This window comes from Conger conger, chromosome 2 (genome assembly GCF_963514075.1).
Source record: "Conger conger chromosome 2, fConCon1.1, whole genome shotgun sequence".
NCBI lineage: Eukaryota > Metazoa > Chordata > Actinopteri > Anguilliformes > Congridae > Conger > Conger conger.
Genome location: NC_083761.1, coordinates 70,905,171 through 70,926,378, shown reverse-complemented (window position 1 = coordinate 70,926,378; position 21,208 = coordinate 70,905,171). Strand labels below are relative to the sequence as shown.

Here is a 21,208-nt window from a genome sequence, read left to right as displayed (position 1 = left end):
AGAGACAGACAGACAGACGGACGGGCGGTCAGACAGACAGACAGACTGACGGGCGGGCGGTCAGATGGACGGTCAGACAGACGGATGGTCGGTCAGACAGATGGACAGACAGACGGACGGGCGGTCAGACAGACAGACAGACGGACGGGCGGGCGGTCAGACAGACAGACACACTGACGGGCGGGCGGTCAGACAGACAGACAGACAGACGGACGGGCGGTCAGACAGACAGACAGACTGACGGGCGGGCGGTCAGATGGACGGTCAGACAGACGGACGGTCGGTCAGACAGACAGACAGACGGACGGGTGGGCGGTCAGACAGACAGACAGACAGACGGACGGGCGGTCAGACAGACAGACAGACTGACGGGCGGGCGGTCAGACAGACGGACAGACTGACCCTGCGTGTCCTCGCTCTGCTGCTCGTTGGCCTGCATGGCCTTGCGGATCTGCATGCGGATGATGTCGATCTTGGTCTTGCTGTCCTGCAGCATCTGCTGGGCTGTCTGCAGCAGCTTCTTATCCTGAGATAGGGTGAAAGGTGAGTGCGTGAGTGAATGTGTGAATGAATGTGTGAATGAGTGAGTGTGTGAGTGAATATGTGAATGAGTGAGTGAGAGTGAGTGAGTGAGTGAGTGAGTGAGTGAGTGAGTGAGTGAGTGAGTGAGTGCGTGAATGAGTGAGTGAATAAGTGAGTGTGAGTGAGTGTGAGTGTGAATGTGTGAATGTGTGAGTGTGTGTGACTGTGAGTGTGTGAATGAGTGAGTGAGTGAGCGAGTGTGTGAGTGACTGAGCGTGTGTGAAGGAGTGCGTGGCAGGGGGGTAGGGGATAGGGGGTAGGGGGCAGGTACCTTGGTGGAGCCATTGGCGTAAATGGGGATCATGTTCTCTGCCCCCTGTTTGACCTTGAGCTCGATGTTGAGCTGGCGCTCCAGGGCGGTGATGCGGTCCTGGTGGGCGGAGCGGGTGACCGCCCCGGGGGACTGCGGAGCATCGTCTGAGGACACAGCGCAGGGTCACTGCCGTCGCCATGGCAACGTCATCACCGCTATGGGCATCACGAACGCTGCTATGCTAACAGTTCTCAAGCCACTCGTGGGGGGAAAAATACTCTCGCCTCTGTCAAATTAATTCACATTCACAGTGCAATCTGCAAGTATTTGGACACTTGGGCAGTGGTGCAATGTTTATTGTTTTGCTGTCAAAACTGTCAAAAATATTTTGGTCTACCATGGTCTACCAGGTTGTTTGCTATTGCTGAGCTCACCAGTGGGGTATTGCTTCTTAACAATGTTCCAAGCAACGATTCTGACACAGCAAATGTTTTGCCCATGATTGCCTGCTTTACTGGTAGTGACATTTATTTGGTCCTCATGTTGAGAGACACCAGCGACAGATGCAAATGCCCCATCGGTAATTAACTCCAGACCTTTTGCTAGCTTCCTGGTGCATGAACTACTGTTGCAACAACACACAGCTGGCCAAGAAACAGTGGAGCCATTACTTTTGGTTCCCCTAAATGATGGGTCTATGTAGAAAAAAGTGCTAGGGACTGTACTGTAACAATTTTACATTCACACATAATTGGGCATGGAATTGCATTTATAGAGATTTCTAGGAAAAAGTTAATTAGTACTTTGAAATGACCCCAAGGGAAGGAGTTTTTTTTGAACACGCATTACTGAGGCAGGCTGATGAACGTTGTGCTGAGCTGCAGCCCGACACATTCATCAGTCCTGTCCTCGGTGTCCTAAGTGCCTTTTAAACGGCTTTCGGACGGTAATCCCCCCCCCGCCTCCTCACCGCGGATGTCGTCGGGGTCCTTGACCACGATGTGGGCGTCCAGCTCCTGCAGCTGGGCGTGCAGGTCGTCCAGCCGGCGGTTGGAGCTGCGGAGCTGGCTGTCCACCTGGTGCGCGTTGCGCTTGTCCGTGGTGGCGCGGCGCAGGTTCTCCGCGCCCTCCTTGATCTTCAGCTCCTTGCGGATCTCGCGCCGGATCCTCTCCCGCTGCTCGTCCAGCCGCTGCTGCACGCTGGTGTCGGAGAAGTCCGAGCTCTGGTCCAGTCCCAGCTGCTCCAGAACCGACAGCCCGCCGGGGTCACTCTGAGAAGGGGGGGGGGGGGGGGAGAGAGAGAAATGTTCAGCAGAGCTCATTTAGCACACCCCCTCCAGAGCACAGAAAGCACACAGTCATCGCACTACCGCATGGAGCCCACAGGGGTCACTCTGACGGAAGGGGGGGGGGATGTTCAGCAGAGCTCATTTCACACACCCCCTCCAGAGCACAGAAAGCACACAGTCATCACACTACCACATGGAGCCCACAGGGTTCACTCTGACGGGGGGGGGGGGGGGGGGAAAGAAATGGTCAGTGGAGCTCATTTGACACCCCCCCCTCCAGAGCACAGAAAGCACACAGTCACCACATTACCACATGGAGCCCAGCTTGCGAAGACTGGTGCTGGTCAGAGTGAGTGACAGCACATCAACAAACCCGTATCAGATCCAGAATCCACTCCTCCCACAACAGCTCTTACAGAATTCCTGTCATGATACCAGAATCCACAGATCTAAGAAAATTCCTGTCCTGATACCAGAATCCACAGATTTAAGAAAATTCCTGTCATGATACCAGAATCCACAGCACTCACAGAAGATTCCTGTCCTGATACCAGAATCCACAGATCTAAGAAAATTCCTGTCCTGATACCAGAATCCACAGATTTAAGAAAATTCCTGTCCTGATACCAGAATCCACAGATCTAAGAAAATTCCTGTCATGATACCAGAATCCACAGATTTAAGAAAATTCCTGTCCTGATACCAGAATCCACAGATCTAAGAAAATTCATGCCCTGATACCAGAATCCACAGATCTAAGAAAATTCCTGTCCTGATACCAGAATCCACAGATCTAAGAAAATTCCTGTCCTGATACCAGAATCCACAGATCTAAGAAAATTCCTGTCCTGATACCAGAATCCACAGATCTAAGAAAATTCCTGTCCTGATACCAGAATCCATAGCAGTCACAGAAAAGCCCTGTCACGATACTGGAATCCACAGCTCAAAGAAAAGCCCTGTCACAATACCAGAATCAACAGCTCTCACAAACAAAAGCCCTGTCACAATACCCGAATGCACAGTTTCCAGTAAAGCCCTGTCAGACGTGACCACCGCGATGCAGTAAGCTACATCACCTCTCCACTGGGTAGCATCCCCACTCCGTGCCAGCACATACTGGCCTCATCGAGCAGCAGCGACGGCCCGCAGAGCAACTCAGAACGGCTCAGAGCAGCATGGGAACAGAGCAGAGAGCGCTGCCCAGCGAAGGGTTAAACCAGAGACGCACACCGAGAGAGAGAGAGAGAATCAGGAACAGAGATGACGCAATGACAGGATATCCGCGCCAGCGCGGGCTCGCTTCATTTCCTGTTTCCTGCAGAGATCTGATGACGGGGTCAGGCTGCGGGTGGGGGTGGGGCAGAGTGACCTTTCACCCCGCCGGGCGGGGCGGGGCGGAGGGGGGTTTCCGAGCAGCGCAGCGTGTCAGCGATGCCCGCCGCCCCGGTCAGACCGCAGGACGAGACGCCGCCGCGCGCGAGAGAGAGAGCTCCTCAGCCCCACACAACGCCACGGAAACCATGTCAAATAAATATCCCCCAGGCACATGCTCACAGAAAGCACAGGAAGTTTTCCGGCTCATAATCTGCCTGTGAAAATGACAAACGCAGTGCAAACGCTTGCTTTGCACAACGCGGCCGAGATCTGCAGCAGTGCTGTTTTATTGTCTGAGCAGCGCTCCCTTTTCAGCTGACATAAACATCGCACGTCAAAGGGAGTTTCAGTACGGTTATGACTCTCGGCTCAGAGCTCACATCAGGAGTCGAGCACACCTACTGTCCTGTATGCAACAGCTGCCCTGATGCACTGCACTGTGTGCTGCACTGCAATACCGTTTGACTTCACTACACTGTAGAAGAGACCAGTTTACTGCAACAGTTGCACTGCCCTGCTGAAATAAACAGCTCAAGCTATGTTTTGAAACTGACCAGCCACCAGCTCAGACAAGCTACCAGCACTAGCTGGTTGACCAGCTCATACCCAGCTAGACCAGCTTATGACCAGCTCAATTTTCAAGCTGTCAAGTGGGCATAACTGGATTTTACAGCAGGATGTAGACGAGACAGGTTTACTGCAATAGACTGACTGCACTGCACTGCAGGTCAATAACGTTCATGGCACTGTAGTTCAGTTGGGTTCTCTATTTCAGTACAGATGCCTATCGTGACTCAGACTGCTCCGTCAATGTCAGGACGAGTGATGATAATCAGGTGAAGTCTGGGGAAGTTAATCCAGTCAGTGTATCTGACCTCGTGTTTGTCTGGGCTGAACCAGTGGGTGTCAGAACCAGTGGGCCCGCAACAGCCTCTGGGCTGCGCGCGTCAGAACCAGTGGGCCAGCAACAGCCTCTGGTGCCGTGCACGTCAGAACCAGTGAGCCAGCGACAGCCATTCTCCTTCCAGCGACAGCTAACTACACACCGAGATACGAGCCAGAGAGCCAAGACGCTGATTTAATAAGACCCTGCGTGGAGGGCAGGGGAAATCACTGGTAACGGGATGAGATCAGATTAAATTGCCGTTAATTGAGAATGAAAATGAATGCGCAAGCCCCTGGACTGAGATGCTGATTTCCAGGGACAGGCTGCCCGCAGAAGGGGAGTGGCCGTCTGTATCCAAAGCCGTAACTGGGATCGTTACTCGATCCCGTTCATGTCTCTCCCCCCACCTCTAACTGACTTGAAGGTCGGACTCCAGGTACCCAACAAAGGGCAAGGTCATAGCGATCAAAGTCACAGGAAGCGCTGCTCTCAGAACGACCGGTTTCAGCTCCGAGAATGATTCATGACTTAGCAAGCTGATGCCCAAGCACTGTGCTCGAGAAGCGACATCCTGGCCCGTAGACCATCCTGACACCAGAGGGCCGTTTTTTGCTTCGTTGAGCCTCGTTCCGTCAAAGTCAGCGCGCTTTATTTCCATCGTGTTCTCTCGCTGCTGCCATCTCACCACTTCTCCGGTACAAACCTGCCCAGTCTGGCTCTGATTCATGTGGCATAGCTGTGCCAATTTCAACCCTGCCAGGCAGAAATATGCTCCCTTCATCCAGCCCTTCCTCCCACCGCGAAGATCGCTTACTTTATGAAATTTTGGACATGGACACAAAGACTGTGTCCATCATTAATAACAGACCCATTCTGGGAGCTGAGTCAGGCTTCACTTGGAGGAGAAAATTCTTTCAGCCAGAGCTGCACCCAACACATTTTTTCCAATGCCTGGCACAAGAAAAATCTGCAAATAAATAGAATTAACACCTGAGCATTAGTCTATTTGTTTTTCCATGTAACGCCTGAAAGGTAAACACTCATCCAGGACTGAACTAGACAGTGAAAATGATCTATTGCAGTTGAGCGGTTGATAGAAGCCATCTGAATAAAATAGAATACATCTGCAAAGGTAGAGAACAAGACTACTGCACACGGCCACTGTTAAACAGTCAATCGTGTTTGGACGACGAAACTGGAGCCATGCACATTGTTTCACAGTGTACATACGGATATGAATTATTAGCAGGCTATTAACAGCTTGCTGAACAGAGACCTAAAAAGGCGTGTTGAATAGCCCTCTCTAACATGCTAGCAGAGGCATGGAGCCGTGTGATCAGTCCGCCTGGCATTCAGACCTGGCCCCTCATTAATCCTGCACAGCTGTACACAGCAGGTGAGTGCTAGGCTATCAATCCAATCAAATATCACCATTCAGATCAGTCCAGACCTCTGGATATATATATATTTTTTTTTTGGCCTTTTTCAGCTTTATTGGACAGTATATAGTATAGAGAGACAGGAAGAATGGGAGCGAGAGAGAGGGGAAGACATGCGACAAATGTCAGACGGTCGGATTCGAACCGCCGACATCGCGGCTCGCAATGAGCATGCGGTCAGTGCTCTACAGGCTGCGCCACCGAGACACCCAAACCTCTGGATATTTTGACCTACGTTTAACGCTGCGCTTCTTTGGACTGCACAAACTGTGAACGGCTTGGTTTTTTTTTTTTTTGTGTCATCGTCTTTTCCGGAGAGCAATGATGCGTTTTCACTGATAAAGCCTCCATTTTGTCGCGTACTTCACACTCAACAGAGACTTCCGATTACACAAAGTTCCGATTAAACAATGTTGTTTCATTCTTTTGGTTCAAACTACATTGTGCATCTGGATTAAAGGAGGTACTTAGTCAGAGAAAATAGTAATTAGTCAAAGACAGTCACCAACTGGTCCAAAAATAAAAAAGTCTATTAGCAAATTTTTTTCCCTTCATTCCTACGAAGAGGAGAAACATACTGTTACACAGCTGAGCAATGGATGGCACCGCCAGTGAGTCATTGAGAGGGGGGCTGCACACAGCCCTTCCAGCTGACAGAGATTATAAACAGTCTCACTGCCAGTCACTCTGCCTCATGCTTGAGCTATGCACACACACACACACGTACACACACACACACGCGCGCGCGCGCACGCACGCACGCACGCACGCACACATACACACACACACACACGAACACACTCATGCACGTACACACGTACATACACACAGACACACGCACGCACACATACACACAAACACATGCACGTACACACACATGTACACACACTATATACACAGTATATACCACATTACAAATGGGAACCAAAACCCAGAGGGAGACCAATAGACTTTGGTGATGGCAAAAGAATCATCAAGCACATGTGAGTATACGGCCTGACTCAGTCTGCAGTGGACAAATAAATGATTTAAAACCAGTTTATTTTAGTTTCGTTTTGCTCCACTGACACCAAGGTTGACCAGATGTGCCACATTATGTTCCTGCCTTTTGACACTTGACCTTCCTGCATTTTATATGAAATTTGAAAAATTACACATTTCATAACAATGCCGTTTTAATATTTCATACAGTAAGCATCTAAATACATTTAAGCCATTGCATTGGGCCACTGATATCCCCTTGTTATTATGGAGAGAGTTTCTATGGAGACAGTGCTATAGTGCAAGCACACTGTTAGCCAAAATGTTTTTATAGCTAGCTAGCTAGCTACATGGATAGACTAGGGATAATTCCCAGGTAGCACTGTACCCCTGAGCATGGTATTTAACTTGAACTGCTTCAGTATATAGTATATGAAGCTGTATAAATGGATACTATGTAAAAGGCTGCAAAAGGTTGGGTTAAGTAGCTCTGCATAAGAATGTCTGCTAAAAGCCCGTAATGTAAAAACATATATTATGAAAAAGTACAGAGCTAAAAAGAAACAAACCTGCATATCCCATTCACGTGTGCCGAGAGGAAAATGCAAATCCAAAGGCGCTGTCATGCAGGAATAAACAAGTGCATCAATTGACTCTTTCTTTTCTACAAACATAATAACATAGTTATGAACCCCTGGTAGGACTACAAATGTGTTAATATGCCAACATTTTTCAGCTGACACCATTAAAATAGTTGACCATAATACTGCAATATTCATCAATGATGGTATGAGTGTGAAAATCCGGATACTGCCCAACCCTTAGACACATTCTTGCACACACATACACAAAGAAACCTATACAAACTCTCGTACGCACACGCACAGACACTCGCACACAAACATGAACATAAAAATGTAATCTAAAAGAAAATGACCAGCAGCGAGTTAACCGTACTTTCCCAGAGGGCTGAACTACAGCTAAACCTGCACTCTATTTCAAGTGTATGTCGTTCATGAGCTGTCTTCATGTTCCCCGGCCATCGAGCTTTCTCCATTTCACTCTCAGGATTAATTTTAAAATCACATAATCCCAGGGATGTTCAGGAACAGACAATGACCAGAGGCCACAGAAGGCCTCGCTACGGCAGCGAGACGCCAGGGCACGGAAAACACCTGCACCCCACAATGTCACAAGGAGCAGACAAAAAAACAAAAACACGGTTAAACCGCGGTCCTGTAGAAAGGGAGGAACAAAGAGAACCGCGGGACAGAGCGAAATGAGGAGGGCGAATAAAGAACAGAGTGCGAAAAAAAGGCAGAAGAAAAAGAAAGTCAGGTGACCGACGTGTGAAACGACAGCGATGGAGCGCAGCAGCCGTTGAAAGGACGAGTTACTTTGTACATGACAAAAACACAAACAGAACACAACTTTGAACAGCTTTGAAAAAATAAACTGAGGCTCAGAGAATAGACATCAAAGAAATAAGATGGAGGCTTTGGAGGAAGTACAAGGCAGGCCTGTGAAGCAGTAGCCAGAACCCCCCCCCCCCCCCCCCCCACCCCCCCAATGCCGTAGCCAAGCCCTGACCCCCCCATTCCTACCGCGGACTCCACTTCCCCCGTGTCAGGGACTCTGCGGTCCTCAGTGGGGCACTCCGACACGCATCCCTCGCTGGCCATGGCTCCACCCTCCCCCTCGCCGCTGCACCGTATCGCTGCCAAACTCTTCCTCCCCACCCAGCCCCGAAACAAAAACAGTCCTTATCTCTGCCTCCTCAAATCCAGACCGCTCTCTCTTTCAGTCAGGAACCCGAAAGGCCGCAGAAAAGGCTACAGAAAAAAGGGAGAAGTCCTGAAACGCACAGGAAACCAGAGAGCGCGAGTGAGAGAGACTGACCCCACCCCGCTTCTTCCTCTACTGTTTTAAACCCAGAGCGAGAGCGAGAGAACAGAAGCACGCGCACACACAACGACACGCACACAGGCAGACGCACACACATGCAGACGCGCACACACCAAACGGTTTGGTTTTGTAAGAGAGTAAAGCAGAGCCACACAGCTTCCTTCCTGCTGCAGGCCTTCATGCTCAGTAACCCAAACACAACGCTGCTTGGCCTCGCCTAACAGCCTCACGTAAATCTGCTGAAGACCGTGTGCTAAACGGAGATAAGCAGGCATAGACCATGTGGGCGAGGGCTTGCAACCAACCTTGCCCCTTAGTAAAGAGAATCACCTACTGCTGCCTGGAAGGGAGGAACGACCGCTGCTTTTCGACTGTTTAGACTTCAGACTGTGTGTGTAAGTATCTCATCTTAGAGCAGAGATTTCACATCACGTGTTGTCAGACCAGAAACACATACACACACATACACACACACACAAACAGCTGATAAGAGAGGCTCCCTGTGTTACTCATACTTACTGGCTGACTGGAGTTAAGGAGATAAGGAGTGGGGTGGGGGAGGGGAAGGTGGTCCGGAACCTTCCCTGGAGCTGCAACACAGCTCTGCCTCTCACCTGTGTGACACAGTATGACCCTGAGGACACTCTGTGTGACACAGTATGACTCTGAGGACACTCTGTGTGACACAGTATGACCCTGAGGACACTCTGTGTGACACAGTATGACTCTGAGGACACTCTGTGTGACACAGTATGACCCTGAGGACACTCTGTGTGACACAGTATGACCCTGAGGACACTCTGTGTGACACAGTATGACTCTGAGGACACTATGTGTGACACAGTATGACTCTGAGGACACTATGTGTGACACAGTATGACTCTGAGGACACTCTGTGTGACACAGTATGACCCTGAGGACACTCTGTGTGACACAGTATGACTCTGAGGACACTCTGTGTGACACAGTATGACTCAGAGGACACTCTGTGTGACACAGTATGACTCTGAGGACACTCTGTGTGACACAGTATGACTCTGAGGACACAATGTGCGATACAGTATGACCCTGAGGACACTATGTGTGACACAGTATGACCCTGAGGACACTCTGTGTGACACAGTATGACTCTGAGGACACTCTGTGTGACACAGTATGACTCTGAGGACACTCTGTGTGACACAGTATGACCCTGAGGACACTCTGTGTGACACAGTATGACTCTGAGGACACTCTGTGTGACACAGTATGACTCTGAGGACACAATGTGCGATACAGTATGACCCTGAGGACACTATGTGTGACACAGTATGACCCTGAGGACACTCTGTGTGACACAGTATGACTCTGAGGACACTCTGTGTGACACAGTATGACTCTGAGGACACTCTGTGTGACACAGTATGACTCTAAGGACACTATGTGTGACACAGTGTGACCCTGAGTGTGCTCTATGTGACACAGTATGACTCTGAGGCTGCCCTGTGTGACACAGTATAACCCTGAGTACGCTCTGTATGACACAGTATAACCCTGAGTGCGCTCTGTGTGACACAGTGTGACCCTGAGTGCGCTCTGTGTTGTGTGACACAGTATGACCCAGAGAATGTTCTGATACAGGCTGGCAGTGCACAGGCTGCACAGCCGCGAGAAAGGTCAGCAGGATAGTATTACAGTATTCAAATGTGCAGAGAGTTTCCTCCCTCCTATCATTTACACACCACTTGTGCGTTGTGCACACAATACTGGGACCATAAAACCAGTCTCGTCCCAGACTCAGCCAGTTCAAACAAGGGCCCGACTCTCTCGCACTGCAAACACAGACTGTGGGCACGGTCGCACCTGTCACGAACACAGTGCAGAGGCCAGAGCAAGGGGACGCAGTGGAGGAGGAAGTGGAGCATCGGTCATCAGAGCCAGGAAGTGCGTCAGAGTACAAGAAAGAGACAGAGATGATCAGCAACCCGCCCCCCTGACAAAGCTCTCAAACCACAGCTCACCTGCGCCACTCATTTCACCCCCATTTTCTGTTCCTAGACAACAGTCAGCTCAGAGAGTATTTGGGGCAGGTTGGTGGTAAAGGATTCCGAGCCAGGAATGGAAATCCTCAAATGACAATACAGTAATTACACCAAGCTGGAGACAGCAGGAGTGGTGAAGAAGGCAATATAATGCAGCTGTGTATATTTTTAAATATCCGGCAAGGTACGTTCTGCCAGAAGTCAGTCACGTTACGATAGTTGGTCACGGCTGGACTCCTGAGGGACATACAGACATGTGCTTAAAAAGTCTGTTGTGACACACGATGAGACAACACGTTAGTCAGCGTGTCTGTCATGGCGCCTGTCTGTCACGCTAACGTTTGCCAGGAGGATGAAGGGCAACAGACTGCTGATCACTGTGACAGCCACATCAGTCAGCAGATCAGTCGCCTGTCAGTTATTGCTGGAGGTCAGTCTACTGTCTGTACCACGGATCAGTCAGCCACCTGTCAGTCACAGCGCTCTAGATCAGAGCTGTCAGTCAGCACAAATCGCATGATTTTTCCAGGCTCCTACCCAGGCAGACTGTAATAACCATGCCACACCTTCGACATCAACAACTGGATGGCGACAAGCAAGACCTCACAGAACACAGAGGCTAACTGCCAAGGCAGCAACACACCTACACGGGAGAGAGGGAGCACACACAGTCTGCAAACACAGACAGACACGCAAACACGCGGACACATATGCACAGACACACGCACGCACACACATACTCGCGCGCGCACACACATACTCGCGCACACGCACACACACACACACACGCCTCGCAGCCCAGCGAGCTCAGAGAAGGCTCCATATGTCCTCATTCCCCAGAGCTGCAGGCTGCACACAAGCAGAAACCGAGCTACAGTTATGCACCAGAAGAGGAAGAGAATCTACATGCGGGGAATCTACTTCTAATGTTTCACAGAAAGGGGCCCACTTTATACAGACAGCAGGACAACTGGCAACAAAGGATTTCATAAGACTGTTCACTTCCTGGACCCTCCCCCCTCCCATCTCTGAGGCTGGTGGGTCCGCATGCACGCTGGCCAAAGCTGTCACCATGTATGTCACCAAATCTCCTAGGGAGCACCATCTGCGAGTATGAGACCAGTAAGATCATTCTCTCTCTCTCTCTCTCTCTCTCTCTCTCTCACACACGCTCTCTCTCTCTCTCTCACACTCTCTCTCTCTCCCTCACACGTGCTCGAGGCCCTCCAAAAACACGACGCAACTGTTCGACATAAGAGAGACAATCTGGGAGATTACAGCTCCCTTAAAGGGACAGTTCACTCAAGTTTTTGGATATTATTATGTACTGTTCAGTTATTTATTTCCATTGGGATATGTTTTGTATGCGATGAAGCGTCCTTCAGAGACTTACACGAATTTCAGAAAACCAGCCGGTTTTACAATGGCTGGTGTAGAGGCAATCACATGACTCTAACGCAGTCTGAACAGGAGTTGTATGCCTCCAAAAGCTATATACTCTCTATTATGAGATGAATTTTATATGAATTCTTCTTAAATTAAAGTAAAAATATAAAAATCTGTTTTTATATTGTGCAGGTACAGAATTCAAACTCTTAAAGGACCAGACAGGAAGGTTTAACTGCAGATAGCCAGGCCAAGGGCTAGCCTATCACACAAACTGTATTATAGCATGCCTAACATTAGCAAAGCTACTTAAAAATGAAGCTGAAGCTATGATTATGTCTGACTATGAAACAGAGGAGACTTTCAGCCAGACTGCCAAATCTTTTCTTTATTTGAGACAGAATTACAGCTAAGGAATTATAACACACATAAAGACTGATTTGTATAAATAAACACTCACACTGAATATGTCACACAATGCCACATGAAGGGACAGCGACACTCATATCAAACTTTATAGCACACTCAAACAACTCTATGAGTAAATAAATTAACTTTGTAAGGCAGCCATGATGTGCATTCACACTCACAACGTAGGCTAATCGCTGTATCATGTGGCTGTGTATTAATAATTGCGCATGGCTACTCATCAACAATATAATAGCACACGTTAATTCACACACACACATACACACACACACACACACACACACAGCTGCCCACACACATTCACAGTGCTACATACAAGCCTTTCCACTCAAACATACCAAACTGACATCAAACTGACATTCAAACTAGCTCTCTCTCCGACAGTATGTAGCGATGGTGTGCCTAAAACCGCTCCCTTTAATGAAGATTTAATGGCAGGCCAGCGTGGCTGGCGCTATAAATAGAAAATCCCCTCTGTCTCCTTCAGGGTCACTTTGGGGGAAATTCCCTACATGGTTAGACATCTGCTTCAGCTCTCAGCACTACACACAAGGTAAAGGCTGCTGACACATACAGCACATCGATCACCGCCGGGAAGGCAACAAAACATCCACAGGAACGAAAGACGCCCTTGGCACAAAAAGCTGAATATAGGCTTACTCTGCGTAATTAGAATAAGTGTGAAAACAGGTAGCAGAGGTGCACAGTCATCAGTGATATATCAATGCTTTTGGTCTGTAATGTATTGAACTGGGTAGGATTTGCTGGAGGTGTAAAGTCGGTTGAGAGTTCATTTCCTCAACTGCCAGAAAAGGGCTGTGTTGAAACATCAACAAAATGATATGCGGTGTTGAATTGATCTGGTTGGTCTTCCACGTTTTGCAACACGGATTGATTTCATTGTGTGTTGTCAGTTACCACAGGAGAGACGGTTAAAAGCTTGTAAGAACCACTTAATGGGGAAGAGCACCTCCTACTGGGCAGTACTTACAGTGACTCCCCCATCAAATATTCACGGCCTCTACAACCAATTAGCATCTGATACTGGCTAATTAGCTTCAAGAGGGTACACAGCCACTGACTACAGACCTTGTGTAACTGTGGCAGAACCCTGCCAATCACCTTTTGAATTTAGACTGCATCTGTGGAACGATGGACTTATAAAGTCTCTCCATACGAATAAATGTCTTTAAACCGATTTGCTTCTTTGATGGTTCTCATCAGATAATGTACAATGCAGGGTCCAAGTTATCTTATCTATGTGGTCAATTCTAGCACTTGGAACTGTACTTCCCTCTAGGGTTGTCAGCACACTTGTCCCTGCTTACGGTTAAGCACCTTGTAGAACGTCACTCTGGATGAAAGCGTCTGCCAAACGGCTGCAATGTAAATTAAATGCAATTGCACAAAAGTAAAATCATTCAAAGTAACTCTAATACCTCATTATAGCCTTGTTATTTCGCAACAGTCTTGGCCCATTTGCAGCAAAATTTCAGCAATATAAAATAAATCAGAACGCTCAAGTCTCCCCCTCCCCACAGGGCCATTATCATGCAGCATCATGAATCATTAAGCAGCCCGAGTATTGTTCAGAGCCAAAACTCCATGCACAAATAGAACACTGCTCTGCAACCGCTTCTTCCAGAGGGACAGGTTCTTTTTTTAAAACCTGCATACTGGCCAAATACTTTTTCCATGTACTATTTATCCATCCATCCATCCATTATCTTAACCCGCTTATCCTGAACAGGGTCGCAGGGGGGCTGGAGCCTATCTCAGCATACATTGGGCGAAAGGCAGGAATACACCCTGGACAGGTCGCCAGTCCATCGCAGGGCACACACACCATTCACTCACACACTCATACCTACGGGCAATTTAGACTCTCCAATCAGCCTGACCTGCATGTCTTTGGACTGTGGGAGGAAACCGGAGTACCCAGAGGAAACCCACGCAGACACGGGGAGAACATGCAAACTCCACACAGAGAGGTCCCGGCCGACGGGGATTCGTACCCAGGACCTCCTTGCTGTGAGGCGGCAGTGCTACCCACTGCACCATCCGTGCCGCCTGTACTATTTATGAAAAGTACAAATAAGATGAGTTTTACATGTGTTCACACAAAGTGGATACCTTCGTGAAAAATGCACTGAACGCATGGAGATTTTTTTTTACACAGTCCATTTCTGATGAACCTGAATATGATTTTTTTTATTCATATCAAGCTCAAGTGCCAAAGGGGCAAGTGTACACCTGTGATGGGTTGCATTTTCAGCATTTGATCCGCTACTTTGAATAGCCCTGCTGTACACTGGAAACTAGCAAATCAGTCGCTGAAGAACGGTGTCACACAATGTGCCAGAACACGGCAGCCGCACTGTAATTAAGGTAAAAGTGATTTAATTAATGTGTCATTAATTTTCAATACAGTATTGAAATGTTGCCAGGCTTCAATCAGCGGAAGTGCCTTTCAAAAACCCATTTTGTTGCTGTGAAAAAGCCACCTTCATTCCAATTTTCTAAGCCCAACTGAGCTGCAATGCAAAGACGTGGAAGAAACACATCTTTGTTTTAAAATGACAAGCTCTAAATCAATTTTCGGGAAATTCGCTTTGTTGAAAGGCAATATTGATTCCGGTGGGCAAATCCAATCCAATTTCCTCTTCACACCAATACTGAGACATGACTGAAAAGTAGTTTTTCTTAAAATGACCTATTTCAGTAAAACTGGAGCATTGAAAAGGAACACTTGCTGTGTGGATGCTCAGTGGGGCCTGATCAGTGCTGAAACCTTGTTGTTGAACTTAATGTTTTTTTACAACTTCTGTTTAAATGCAAAGCCATGTTGAAACAGACCCCGTGGTGAACAGATGTTTTGTAGGAATGTCTCAACCTAAACACAACTAAAGCTACAGAGGTATTTTAGGAAATGTCTTTCTTAAGGCACGTAATTATTTTGGACAGCAGTCCCAGGTGGCTAATGTACGTTCCCCCTCCTCAAACAGTTTAGGATTCCCAACTTTAAAATGGAGTCATCAATACCCTCTCTCCAGTTCTCATCAAATGTGTAATGTAACTTAATATAGGCCTAGCCTATGGCAATAGCCATATGCTATGGGTTTAAAAGGGAAGAATGTAGTTTAGCAGATTGTTTTGACAACATATTGTATAAGGCTTTTTACAAATAAATAGTACGTTTGTGAATTAGAAAACCAGTCTCCAAATATTCATTTATTTCATTGAATATGGCAGATTTTATGGTTTGAAATTGTAATTAGTACTAAGGAATAGTGCAGGCAAAGGCAAATATGTTCTTTTACTCAAATTGTAAAGCCGTCTACTGCAAATAAAAAAAGACATAAAAAAAATATTGATCAGTTTAATGCAAGTAAAGTCAAAAACCTTCCAAAGGAAACCATTTCTCTGTCAATGACAATGTGAGGCTTTGGTATGTCTAATGTCAACCTGCTTCAGCTTGGTAATGATGTCATCACTGGAGACTTCAGCTTCTTCTTGGGTGGGATCTAACATGATGTCACAGAGTTCCATATTGGAGGAACTTCCTGCACATGAGTGCTTCCTGAACATGCAAGAAAAGTCCTAACTATTGTTCCTGACCCACAGTTCCTGGTCCAAGTGGTTAACAGGTGCTTGTTCACTGTTATGGTTTAAACCCAGGTCTGAACTAGAGCTATGTGGAGTAGAACTGGGCTACCTCAGCACATGTAGCAAGGCAGGTACTAGCTATTAAGCTGCACATTGAAGCTGTTGTCTGTAAGCAAGATAGAAACTCTTGGGAAAGGTGCTTGACAACCAGCTAGTGGAAATCGCACAGAAGAATGGTAGTATTGGTGAAATATCTCAATGTTATCCCCTTAGCTGGCTGCAATATGTGTTTACATCTAGATTCGTACTCTTGCTATTGCTTGCTAGAGATAATTGCTTGTCTGTATAGATAAAGATCACGCGTTCATGTACAGCATTCACGCACTTTGTGCAAGTAAGTTAAACAAATGCAACAAACACTAGCTTTTGCAGGAAACAATCTAACCACTTTGAATTCAATTTAGCCACAACTGCAAAAGCCCTCATCTTAATTGGAGGCAGCTTAAACACTGGTGTTGAGCGCTAGACAGAGGCCTACAGTAAGCAACAGCCATAATGAAGTTGCCAGCAAAGAGTCTTTTTTGCAATTCTGTAAAGCTAGAAGCACACTAATCTCAATACATAATGACAGAGACACACAGAACACCACTGGCGAAATGAGCTCACCATTTGCAACACTGCTGATTCCATAAAGAACCATTTAATCTTCTGTTTTCTATACGGTTGAACTGTCTGACATCCTGTTAAAAAAGAATACCTCTTGCTTTCCCTTGATTGGCTGGGCTTCACGGCAGTGGGGGGGGAGGGGGGGCATAGATCTATGAACGTACTGTGAAGTAAACACAAGGGATGGAAACACAAATAGAAAGGCTGGGAAGCTTTTTGGTCCATTGGTCCAGTTGGTCTAGTTCTGTTCAGAGTGACAAAATGGCAACAGGGGGAAAAAAAAGAAAAAAGAGAGAGAAGAGTTGGCCTGTGTTCATTTCGATCACACAGTAACCCCCCAAAAGGAGGTTCTATTCAGTCCCCCTAAACAGGCTGGAGCCTGAAGGACAGACTCAGAATTCCAATTATCACCCAACCCTGCCGCCGCTCTGCCCCAAACTTCTGTTTACACGCGACAACTAAAATAAACAGCCCAGAGAGTCAAAGTGGAATTGAGCTGCTTTGAAGGGAGGTGACAGAGATGGGCGAGTATGGATGAATAATAGACAGAGAGCAACAGAGTTATGAATAAAACAAGACCAGAGGCTGACTCTCCGGAGAAGTCAGGAGTCATTTAGCTGTGCACTCAATAACCACCCCCCACCCCCCCCTAATTACAATGACAATCCCGGCCGGCAGCCCGTGGAGGTGGAGCTAGCACCCGCGCACAGAGCAGCACTGTTCAGAGTGCAGTGGCACAAGGACACCGGGCCGTCGAGTGGCTTCCAAAGGCCATCCAGCCAATCGCGCTTCAGCTCCGCTCCCGGATCGCCGACAATCGCATCAAGACAATTCTGGAAGAATTCCAGAGATTCCTCTTCGCTGACATCATCTGAAAGTCGGTGGTGTGGAGAGGGAGAGCAGGGGCCTGTTTTTGGATGATTATTGTCAGCCTGTCCGGGGTTCACAGCCTATTCTGGTTCCCACACACAGCCTCACAGTGTCACTAAGCTCTGTAGGGTTAGAGGCAGGTACACTCACTGATACTACCTTTTAACTACCCCATTGCACCAAACTCTGACATCCAGTAGCCTTCACCTCCCCCCTCCACCTTCTCCAGCTCCACCCACCCCCACCGTCTCCTATTTCTCCAGATATTCCTCCTGTTTCACCCTCGTTTCCTTCCTCCCTCTTTCTCTCCTTCCTTCCTGTCCCCAAGAGCTTCCTCGGGGGTTTCTTGGAGAGAGGAGAGGCACAGACAGACGCAGGGACGTGTGTGGGAACACCAGCGAGCAGAGGGAGGAGAAAACAGAGGGAGCTAAAGACAGAGGGCCGAAACACACACACACAGATAAACACAGACACACATACATGCACACACATATACACATACACACACAAACACAGACACACACACGCAAACACACACACTCACACATACACATATACACACAAATACACATACACACGCTTGCACATACACAAACACACACACATATACACAAACACAAACACATGTACACAGACACACATACACACAAACACACATACAGGCACACTCACACACAAACACACACATATATATACACACACACACAAACAGTACAGTCTGTATGTATTTAGACAGACTGTTTTTCTATTTCTGCTCCTTTGGTCCAGCACACTGGAAGCAATAAATGAGATTGAATTCTAAGTATTTGATTGCCTTTGGGGTCTGTTATTGGCGTTTGACAACATAAGGCCCACAGTTTTTGTCTTATTTCTCAGCCTCATAATGGTTCCCTTGACTGTCAAGGAATCAAGACTAGATACTGAAAGCTTTCTTATACCTGCACTATGGAAGTGATTGAATACACTCATTAGACTATTCAGAAGCAGCTGATAAGCCAACCGTCAACAACCAGAGTGTAACAGCCTCAGTGAGGGGTAGGACAGAGTGTAACAGCCCCAGTGAGGGGTAGGACAGAGCGTAACAGCCCCAGTGAGGGGTAGGACAGAGTGTAACAGCCCCAGTGAGGGGTAGGACAGAGTGTAACAGCCCCAGTGAGGGCGTACGACAGAGGGTAACAGCCCCAGCGAGGGGTAGGACAGAGCGTAACAGCCCCAGTGAGGGGTAGGACAGAGGGTAACAGCCCCAGTGAGGGGTAGAACAGAGCGTAACAGCCCCAGTGAGGGGTAGGACAGAGGGTAACAGCCCCAGTGAGGGGTAGGACAGAGTGTAACAGCCCCAGTGAGGGCGTAGGACAAAGTGTAACAGCCCCAGTGAGGGGTAGGACAATGTAACAGCCCCAGTGAGGGGGAAGAGTGGAAAGGAGAGGAGCAGGGAGCGCTTTTCAACTTGTAGCTAATGTTCCCAGCACCTCCTTAACTGACGTCACTGTTTGTGTTTCTGACCCAGCCCTGAGCTACAAAGCGCAGAGACATGACTAAACTGTAACCTTAAACCCTGATTCAATGTCTCTGTAAGAGAACAGAACAGAGGGGGGAGGGGAATGGGGGCTTTATTTTGGCAGCGAGGGCTGGGACAAAGGCAGAGTGTCTCTGGGGAGGGGGGAGAGAGGGGGGGTACTCACTTTAGTTTTGTGTTGCTGGGCAGAGGGGGTTGTGTGTTAACTGAATTACCAAAGAGAGCTCTATTGAACAAACTGCTCAGCATTACAGCATACTGCCTGCTTTTAGGGCTGTGCCAGGGCACTGCCACCTGAACGTTGTGTACACAGCATTCAAATCCATGTTTTCATAATACAGGCCTTAGAAGAGAAGTCTTCTGTATTATCTCTGTACTTTTTGTAAAGTCGACTAAAGACAGGCAAACATGACCTCTTTCCAGTGAGGCAATGTCATTCAAACAACAAACACACACACACACACACACACACACGACAATTAAAAACCAAGACATAGTTAAATAGTCAGATGTAAGTCAGTTACCATCAATATCATGAAAACTCAAATCTTCCCATGAAACCACCCATGCAAATGCATGCAGTGGCCAAAACACATCAGTAAAGTGAACTGCAGTCCAATAAAAAAGAAGTCAACAAGCAATTTAGTCTTATATTTAGACTTAAAATCTTATTTCAATGACTTTTTTGCTAAATAAGACAAAAAGATTGCAATGAGAGTTTGACTTATTTCAAGATTTGCCAATGGGGTAAGACAATTCCACTCGTCAAGCAAAAAGTTACTTCAAAAAGTCTCATTACAAGACTAATACACAAGACTTTTCTTTTTCTTTTTTGCAATCCAGGGAGAATTCTGGAGAAAATGCACATGAGAAAAATTCTAATTTGTTCTGGTGACGATCCCGTCACATGTCATCCCAAGATCAGCTCTAGCCTATGACCTTTGACCTCATCTACTCGTCACTGCAGCTCTGAGTCGGTGACCCCGACCTGCGAGCTGGACCCGGATGCCCTGGGACCGCACACAGAGAGATAAAGGGCCTGGGTTCTGACTGAATAAACACACAGTGTATTAAACGCCGGCCTGCTGTAAGCACAGGACGGCCAAAGAGGGGGGGGGGGGGGGGGGGGGCGGGGGAACCCCAGTGTGTGAGAAGCATTTACCATCCGTCTACAGCTGGAGCAGGGCAAACGGACATGAATGCTCTCATTGTGCGAAGGTCCACCCGGCTAGCACCAGGGGCCGGGCCGGGGCTGGGCTAAAGTGCATTGTATTTAAGTTACACTGTTGCACTCGCCCACTGTACGACTGAAGCACTGTCAAAGCCTGGGCTTATCCAGTACAGCACTCTGTATGGCTGGCTTTCCTAATGCCCGTCTGAACACGTAATAACCCGGGACAGACGTGCAATTCCCGCCTCGCTCCTTCCAAATCCTCTGTGAATTCTGCAACAGGTTCACCCTTGAGTCTGTGTGTGTGTCTGCATGAGTGTCTGTGCGTACGTGTGACCTCATGTGTGTGTCTGTGTGTATGCATGTGTCTGTGCGTACGTGCGTGTGTGTACACGTGTATATGTGTCTGTGCATGCATGTGTATGCATGTATGTATATATATGTGTGTCTCTGTGCATGTGTGTATGTGTACACGTGTGCATGCGTGTGTGTATATATACGCATTAGGTATTTATTAGACTTATTTTTTTAGACTCATACACCCTGTCTGGCACCAATAATCATTCCATGATCAAAGTCACTGAGATCATATTTCTTCCCCATTCTGACATTTGGTCTGAAAAACAGCTGAACCTCTTGACCATGTCTGCATGATTTCATGCATTTAGCTGCCACATGATTGGCTGGTGTTCAGGTCTACCTGATAATGAAGGTCCCGGTGCAGTGCTGGAGCAGACGGCCCCGTGCTGCAGACCCAGGCTAAAGCAGGGCAGGGATATTACAACAGACCCATTCAAATGTGAAGCAGATCAGCTGTGACTAATACCTCAC

At 47.8% G+C, this 21,208-nt stretch overlaps 1 protein-coding gene across 4 annotated transcripts in view; it reads right to left on the bottom strand.

The window, feature by feature from the left end:
* The window catches only part of pkn1a (protein kinase N1a), a 48,058-nt gene that overhangs the window by 15,964 nt on the left and 10,886 nt on the right, over positions 1–21,208 (bottom strand). Inside the window, exons 1-4 of one of the 4 annotated variants that reach the window (XM_061227785.1) lie at positions 8,412–8,726; positions 1,806–2,106; positions 854–999; positions 403–526 (exon numbers count right to left, since the gene is read on the bottom strand). In XM_061227785.1, coding sequence (XP_061083769.1) covers positions 403–526; positions 854–999; positions 1,806–2,106; positions 8,412–8,489 — 649 coding nt within the window. In that variant the 5' untranslated portion in view covers positions 8,490–8,726. Of the gene's footprint in view, positions 1–402; positions 527–853; positions 1,000–1,805; positions 2,107–3,203; positions 3,354–7,376; positions 7,907–8,411; positions 8,727–21,208 lie in introns of those variants that run through there. The other 3 variants (XM_061227776.1, XM_061227795.1, XM_061227805.1) reach the window with 3 other exon arrangements.